At 51.3% G+C, this 8,104-nt stretch overlaps 1 protein-coding gene across 3 annotated transcripts; it reads right to left on the bottom strand.

Annotated features, from left to right (window-relative positions):
* Positions 1–2,144: 2,144 nt before the first annotated feature.
* Positions 2,145–4,029, bottom strand: LOC102375342 (16 kDa beta-galactoside-binding lectin-like). 3 transcript variants are annotated; one of them, XM_006038216.1, is made up of 4 exons: positions 3,963–4,029; positions 3,525–3,604; positions 2,867–3,038; positions 2,145–2,376 (listed from the first exon to the last, which is right to left on the bottom strand). In XM_006038216.1, exons 1-4 carry the CDS (start codon positions 3,969–3,971, stop codon positions 2,230–2,232), a joined length of 408 nt encoding a protein of 135 aa, XP_006038278.1. In that variant the 5' UTR covers positions 3,972–4,029; the 3' UTR covers positions 2,145–2,229. The 3 variants fall into 3 exon arrangements, with proteins under 3 accessions (XP_006038278.1, XP_006038277.1, XP_006038279.1); XM_006038215.1 differs by having other exon boundaries at positions 3,929–4,009; XM_006038217.1 differs by having other exon boundaries at positions 2,145–2,352; positions 3,929–4,009.
* Positions 4,030–8,104: the final 4,075 nt, after the last annotated feature.

The raw sequence follows: 8,104 nt of genomic DNA, 5'->3' as shown, positions 1-8,104 counted from the left end.
TTTGTTCACCAGAGCGCCCCAAGAGATGACAAGGTCAAACAGTTATAAACTACTGCAAGACCATTTTAGGCTGGACATAAGGAAGAATTTCTTTACTGTCTGAGCCCCCAAGGTCTGGAACAGCCTGCCATCAGAGGTGGTTCAAGCACCTACATGGAACACCTTTAAGAGTAAATTGGATGCTTGTCTTGCTGGGATCCTATGACCCCAGCTGACTTCCTGCCCTTCGGGCAGGGGCCTGGACTTGATGATCTTCCAAGGTCCCTTCTAGCCCTAATGTCTATGAAATCAACAGGAAGTTATCATGGCCAAGTGCAGGAAGAACTCCTGTGGCCTCGAGCCCTTGAGCATAGAGAACATCCTGCATGCCCGGTCCAGCTTGGAGGCCAACAGACAGCTGACATTTGAGCTGGCTGAGTGTTTGGAGAAGGCCCTGAGTTCCCCCAGGAGCCATGGATCATACAGGAGAATGCCAAGATGATCAATTAGAGTGGGATAATTGTGTTGGTCTTCATCTCTGGCCAAGATGAGAATGAAATTGTGATCTTCTTTTTACAAGAGAAAGTCATGTACCATGTTCAGCCATCAGGGTGGAGAGGCTCTCTCAAGAAAAGCCAAGAAGATTCTGCCAGTGATGGGAAAACATACAACACTTGACACCCTCCTCATCTTCTTGGGTGGAAATATACTTGTGCCCTGAACTGGTAAATAGAGCTGGGAGGTGATCTTCTGAACTCTTCTTCCAGCCAAAAGCCAGAACAAATGGCACCTACACTCAGTACTTCCAGAAAGGAGGGATGGAGGGATCCCATCTCAGAAACCTTGAGAGATTCTTCTTTCAAGATCTGAGTGAAAACACCAAGCTGGTATCCCATCTGTGTTCTGGACCCATAGTTGGCAATATATGCTTGTTTTTCCTCCCCTCTATCCCCTATGCACACAATAAACATACCAAGTCAACAAATGACTCTGACAAGTATTAAATTTTACTCTAATAAAATATATCAAATTCACCCAAGGAACCTTGTCTGCCTATGTCCTTAGACCAACACGGCTACAACCTACATCCCTGTAACATCTTTGGGGCATTTAAGCTTCAGATCCTGCCTTGACAAGTCCTGGGGTGGATGGTAGAATGTGATGCATGGGGTGGGTGCCCAAACACTGTTATGAAGAAACAGACCCAGTGACTTCCCTGATCTGTTGAAGCATTGTGGAAACTTTCACCCTCTCTGAAACTCATAAGCACCCCTGAATATAGCCACAAGGGGCTGAGACCAGCAGGGGAGCGTAAGGAACAAGGTTCTAGATAGTCTGGCCTGATGTTTAAGCCACTGAGGCAAGGCAGGGACCAGGTCAGAGTTCAGGTGTGGAGGTAAGTCCAGGCCTGACTCTTCCCTCCAAGGTTGTTAGGGTAATCTTTTTTATTGGACCAATCATATAGCTAGGATTGAGTTAGATGAACTTTCCAATGAAAGACATTCTCTTTCAAGTCTTTCCCACATAGTCAGTCCAGTAGAAGAGATCAGCCCAAGAAATCTGCCCCTTTTAGGGGGGAAAAAAAATAATAATAAAGAAAATAAGGGAGCAATTCTCCTGCTGCAAAGAACCCAGCTGAGCAAGAAAGTTCAGGTAGTCTAGATCCTTATTGGAGGTCTCTAGGTTTGTCTTGTGAATAATAGATAGGTGTTGGCACCCCCACAGCCCCCTTGGAAGGGGGCCAGGACAACCCAGGGTGCCACAGCCCCCTTGATTGAGAATGGCTGCTTTTGGGCAGCACACCATATAGGTACAGCATCCTCTTGCTCTATTGGTACCCCACCTATCAGGCTCTCTTGCAGGCCCCCTGTACCAGAACAGAGTCCTTCCCCATTTCTTCCTCTTCATTGGAGTTCTCTCAGCCACCTGTTGAGGCACCATGGGTGTTGCATCACTGGCACAGCAAGTCCACCTAGCTGGTATCCAGGAAAAAGGATGCTCTACTGCTAGACTCATCTATGATATTTCCCCCTCTCTCCAACAAGAGACACACTGAAGGTCCCATTCCTGAGACTTGGAGAGCTCAGTCTTCTCTTTTTCTGGAAAGAGCTGAGCTTGCTATAGGAGGGAATAGCTAGGGTGAATGAGAAGTCAAGGAGGCAGAAGAAGGTGAAGAGCAAAGTTAAGTTTATTGGTCAGTATCCTCCATATGCTCCACAGAAGGAGCAGAGTTAACAGAACAGGATGCAGCTACTTGAACTTGAGGGAGGTGACCTTGAAGTCTCCTTCCACTGAGAGGAAGGAGATGGTTTCCAGCCCCAGGCGGTTTGGGAATGTAAGCTCCAAATGTTCCTGTAGTGTCACACACATCTCCTGGGCATCAAAGGAGAAGGTCATCTAGGTGGGAGGGAAAGGGGTGAGGGGTCAGGGAGAGGGGTTTGGGCTTGTCCCCACTCACCCAGGAAGGAGTCATCCCCCCATAACCTGTAGCTGGGGAGAGCACCCAGACTCTTCTTCTGGGAGGTAGGTTCTGGGAAGTATTTCCACCCAACTACCTCCTCCAAGGGGCCCAACAAGGAAGATGTGACCTTCCTTGAAGAGCAGCCTTACCTCCAGACCCCTTCAAGTAGGGCACAAGAAGGGCTTGGGGAAAAAGGAGAAGGTCCCCAGAAATCAAATCCCATACAGGTCAGCTCACCCATGGAAGAACAAAACTGTGATCTTCCCCTAGACAAGGCCTTGCCCTCAGCTGGGAGGAAAGGGGGCTGAGACACCACAGAAGAGGTAGGGCTGGAGATCCATCCAACCAACACATTCTACAACTGAGATTCCCCTCTCCACCCCCCCCCCCAAGAGACTGTGCCCCAACACCAAGCTGATCCCTCACCTTTCCTTCCTGCCCCTGCTGGAAGGGGAAGCGGGGCTCACGCTGCTCTTCCCCCCACTCCCCTTTCTGCAGCGAGTTGCAGACAATGGTCCAGGCATCACCCTGGCTCTCAAACCGGGGGTTGAAGTAAAGGGCCAGGTCCAAGCCACTCCGACCCAGATTCACAGCAAAGCTGTGGGGAAGAAAGCATAGACAAGACCCCCTGAGACAGGATCCCAGAATCCTCCACTTTGGGGCCAGCCATACCTCATTGGGGTGAGCTCAGCCTGTGCAAGGGCAGCCAGGGCCCTCTTTTTTTGTGTGTGGAGTCCCACAAAAAGAGTCACTAAATGCAGGCAAGACAACCCTGGGAGACCCAGCCCCCCTAACCTCATAGTCACACCAGCTTGAGCTGGTCTCCCCTTATATCATCCCCATGGCACCCCAATACCTTCCATCCACAGGGTTGGGCATGGGGGGGGAAGGGGGAGGGTCTCCATGCACCCATGGGCTGGGCTAGTACAGATAGGGGACAGCAGAGGTCAAGGGTGACTGTTGTTCCTTTAAATAAGTGGGGACTGAGCCCCTCCTGAGGTCCTACAGGGAGCCTACACTGTGGAACAACCCCTCTTCCACAAACAAGCTATTAACCTATTTCCAGCCATGGACTCAGCCTCACCTTTTGGCATCAGGTGCCACTTGTCCCTTCAATTCAATGTGGTCACCTGGTTGAATATTCAGGTGGGTCACAACTATCACCTGGGGGGGGGAAGCAGAAGAGAGATGAGCATTCTCCAGTAATGTCCTCATCGCTGTTGTGATGAGAGGGGGTCAGAGCCAGCCCCCATGGGCAGGGCAACTTCCACTCCAGGAGGAGACTTGGCAGGGGAAGGAGAGAAACAAGTATCATGGGGGCAGGAGCTGCAAGTATTCCCCCTACCCCTTAAGTAGCTGACTCCACTCAGAAAACCCAGAGCCCACCACAGCCCATCCCAGCCCCAGCCCCCAGATGAGTTAAAACACAGCTAGATTATCCCTTTACTTGGCACAGCAACAACCAAGGAGAGGATGGAAGAAACCCACCCAGGAAAACAAAAACATCCTAGCCCCTACTCACACACTCCATGACAGTGCCTGTAAGGACACCCCAGCTCACAGAAAAAAAGAGGTATGTGGATATAACCCACCTATGAGCCTTATATAGCTGGGAACAACCTGCTTGGCCCAATCAGGTATGCTGTGTTCCCACTGGCCCAGTCAGAGGGAAGGGGATGTAGCCAGTGAAATTTTGAGATACATCCCCCAAGTGAGCTGAGCTAACCAGGGCTGAGCTTCACCCAAAAAAGCACAAGGGGGAGGTACCCATGAGGAGACAGGTGTTGCTGATGGGCCCCACCTGAGCGAGTACCTTCCATGAAGAACCACCCCTCATTGCAATCCAGCTGAGAGACTACAACTCCCAGTATCCCGAGCAGCAGGCCAGGGGTGCATCACACATATAAAAGCATCGCAGGTCACTCCTGTTCTCCATTTTGTTATACTGTGGAGCATCGTGGGGTCTCTTTCTCCCTGGTTGTGTATATGATGGAGTCAGGCCTACAGACACATGCTAATTACTTTGGTGAGTGCAGTAAGAACTAAGTTAATTGGCTAAGAAAAGAGGAGGCAAGTTCTCTATAACAATGCAAATGTGCTCTTTGTTTGGGGTGGGGGATCTGTTCTCCTTAAGAGCAAACACTATTATGGATTGGGATGTTTTTAGTTGAAGAAAGGTTTAGTTTTGATGCTTTTCTGTTCTGAAAAAAAAAAAAAATCCTGTATTTTCTTTTTCTTCCCCTCAGTTTTCTAAGTCTCTACTGGAAATAGCCAGCCCATAGCTCGTGTTAAAAGTGGCATGGGTAGCTTCTGCACGTGGCATGCACATGCAGCAGACTGGGGAGTATATGTGGCATATAAGAGGGAGGGTAGAGGCCAAGGGCTGGGGAGGTACAGGGGCACTCATGGGGGCACTCATTGCCTAACTTGTGGCCCATATGCCAAAAAGCTTGCCCCCTCTTGATCTATAAAGTACCCAGGTGTTTCCTTTTTGCCTCTGTGACTGTCATCAGAGAATGAAGAAGGGTAGGTGATTCAGTAGGCTGATGCCTTCCTTACAGGGCTGTGGGGTTTTTTCCTAGTTATTCCATTGGAGTTGCTTTTTTGGTCTCAGTGGGTTGTGGTGGAGTTATTTAGCTTGGAGACACTTTGAGGAAGTTCCCCAGATTTCCCAGGTTCAAGGTGTGCTCTGGTCTCTGCTGATGGGGGGGAAAATGTGTAGGGCTGTGCAAAGCTTTGGGTGGTGATTGATTCGGAGGAGATTCGACCTGAGTCGGTGGCTGTGTCTCCAAATCTGAATCAAATCTGGGACCAATTTAAAGGTCTGAATAGATTCAAAGCTGTCCAAATCTTCGGCAAAGACTCAGAGAGCTTTAATGATTTGAGCAGTCCCCGGTGGCTGCAGCAGGGAGCTGCAGCTGACTCTGAGGTGATAAGTACTAGGGGCAGGGGAGGGGACCGTGGGGGGACCCCTGCCAGCCCCCCCCGACCCCTGCCTGCTCCCACAGCTGCCCCTGCCTGCCCCAGCTCCCTGTACTTTAAAAAAGCCCCAGTTCTCACAGGGTGCTCCCAGGTGGGGGGCAATCTCTGCTGCCCCCCACTTCCCCATGCTGTGTGCTGGTTCTGCCTCGAGCCTTTCAGTGCCCCCACGGGGGTGGAAAGTCCGGGGGCCGGGGGGGGGGCCCGTGGGGGCCCCCCTGCCAGCCCCCCCGCCCCCCGCCTGCTCCCACAGCTGCCCCTGCCTGCCCCAGCTCCCTGTACTTTAAAAAAGCCCCAGTTCTCACAGGGTGCTCCCAGGTGGGGGGCAATCTCTGCTGCCCCCCACTTCCCCATGCTGTGTGCTGGTTCTGCCTCGAGCCTTTCAGTGCCCCCACAGGCTCCAGCCCTTTAAGAAAAGAAAAAAAGCCACGAAAAGCCCCAGGACTTGCCGCTCCTAGTGCTGCCTTGGGGCTTTGGGGACTCATGCAGAGCCCCCCATGTGGCGTGGAGCCGTGGGAGGAAGTGATCACCCCTGCAGCAAGAGCAGCGAGTCCCGGGATTCTTCAGGTTTTGTTAGTTTTCTTAAAGGACCAGAGCTGGCCCAGGCAGGGCACCCATGGGGGAGCGGGGGTGATGGGGTTTGGGGGCTCGCACAGAGCCCCCCATGCAGCATGGGGCAGTGGGGATCGCCCCCCACCCGGCAGCACCCGCTGAGTTAGGGCTTTTTTCCCAAGTGCCGGGAGCTGGGGTAGGCAGGGCAGCCACCGCTGGGCTGGGAGAGCGGGCGGGGCGGGGCAGCCACCGCTGGACTGGGAGAGCGGGCGGGGGATGGGCCGGGCCTGGCCTGGCTAATTCAGAGATTCAGCTGCTGCCAAATCTCTGAACCAGATTCGGCTGAATCAAATTGGGACAGTGATTTGAATCACCGAATCGCTGTCCCCTGAATCGGCCAAACCCAAATCCAAAGCAAATACTAGCCGCTTTGCACAGGTCTAGAAGTTTTTCTTAAGGTACTGCTGAGATGTGCTCCCAGCTCAATGTCTTGCATCTGGTCTCTGTTCTAGGCCTTTTGAAATGTCTTTTTGCTGCATGGGTCAAAGTCCATCAAGTAGACCTCTAAGACTGCCTTGATGGTGGAGGGGGAGGATCTCTGGTCTAGTAAACTATTGATCTTTCTAAGCTAAATCCTTTCTTGATAGTAAACTGAAGTTTTATCAGTACCTGGTGTCCATGGTGCATGCACGGTGATTACATTCTGTCCATCTGAGCCAAGTCACGGCACCTGTCTTAAAGGGTAGCTTGGAAGAGTTAAATTTTTCTGGGGTCTGAGAAGCATAGGGGAGAATTTTTCCTCCATTCTTGTGCTTGTAGGTTGAGTGAGGATAACAGACCCAGTGGTCGTACCCCAGTCTGTTGGTGATTGAATGATGGTGGAAGTGGAAGACGAGCCTGGACTAGAAACATCAATAGAAGAGATTACCGAGGATGGGGAGCTTGCTGGGATTGTAGCCTGTTGAGATGAGGAGCTCGCCGGGATTGTAGCCTGTTGCCCGGGTGGATGCTGTGTGGGGGAGCAGGCAGGGGGTCTCAGAAGGGCTGGATTTGCACAGAGATCAAGGACATCTTCTGCCGGTTCCTGTAAAGGGGGCGCCCCAGGCAGAGCTGGATACATTGAAGTAGCAGCTGGCGTATAATTTGGGGGAGCAGCCAATTTCTCCCGAGCAGCTTTCAATTGCTGTTTCAATTTATCCTGAGAATCTTTTAAACTCCGGGTGTGAGACTCCGTTCATCACTTGGACATTTTATCATACCAGTCAAAAAATACGTCCCACTGATTCTGCGGGACCTTGGGTCCTTGGGACTCTAAAGCCCCTCTTAAGTGCTATCTTATCCTGATCAAAAGTTCCTTCTAGTGGAAACTGCTTCACTGTATCATCCCTGGTATACCAATTCCACTTATCCAAATAATTACAGGTTTTCGGAGAGTAGTGGGTGTACATATAATATGCCGGGGTCCCTTTGGGAGGAAACTGGTTTGGCCTGACCGGTTCCCATACTCAATCACACGTAGGAAAGGCTTATTTAGGATGTCCGGGCTGCTCAGTGCCCTGCCCCGCAGTTTTCACTGCCCAGACATAAGGCTTCTGACCCGACACTGGCTCATAGAATGGAAATGGGGAGGGAGACACAGAAGGGATCCTTTCACTCCTGCCCTTAGCATAAGCTACTGGGAAAGCTACTGGGACAGAGGGTTTGGGAAAGACAGAATCACTCAGACACCTGTCCACCGGGTCACGAGGTTCCAGCTGGGCCCCCTTGCTTTCGACACTGCCTATTTAGGCAGTATCGGGGCGGCTAGGTCCAGCTTTAGTCCCAGACCTGGTCAGTGGCTCATTGTTTTCTAAATACTCATACACGCGCACTCATGCATTCAATCAGACCTCCCCTTTCACACCACCTTAGTTAATTAACTACAAGCCCGATGTGCTGCTGGGTGAAAATACCTCAAAACAATTTCCTCATATAAAATGTACGTTTCCAGACATAAAAGAGAATTTTACCAGACAAAATTTTAGCCGGCAGTAAGGTTCAGACTGACCTGTATTAACAAGGTTCGGATCCAGTTACCACGGCCAAGGTGGGAGCCTACAGGCAGTCCTCCTCTGAAACCCCAATAGAGATTTT

Source organism: Alligator sinensis, unplaced genomic scaffold (genome assembly GCF_000455745.1).
Source record: "Alligator sinensis unplaced genomic scaffold, ASM45574v1 scaffold1331_1, whole genome shotgun sequence".
In the NCBI taxonomy this organism is placed as follows: Eukaryota; Metazoa; Chordata; order Crocodylia; family Alligatoridae; genus Alligator; species Alligator sinensis.
This window is presented reverse-complemented; position numbering and strand designations above follow the sequence as displayed.

Bases quoted from the DNA above. Each gene is read 5' to 3' on its own strand.
- LOC102375342 (XM_006038215.1), bottom strand. The intron at 3,039-3,524 runs GTGAGGCTGAGT...TCTTCCCCACAG, and splicing joins GTGGCACCTGATGCCAAAAG to CTTTGCTGTGAATCTGGGTC. The intron at 2,377-2,866 runs GTGAGGGATCAG...CCTCCCACCTAG, and splicing joins AGCAGGGGCAGGAAGGAAAG to ATGACCTTCTCCTTTGATGC.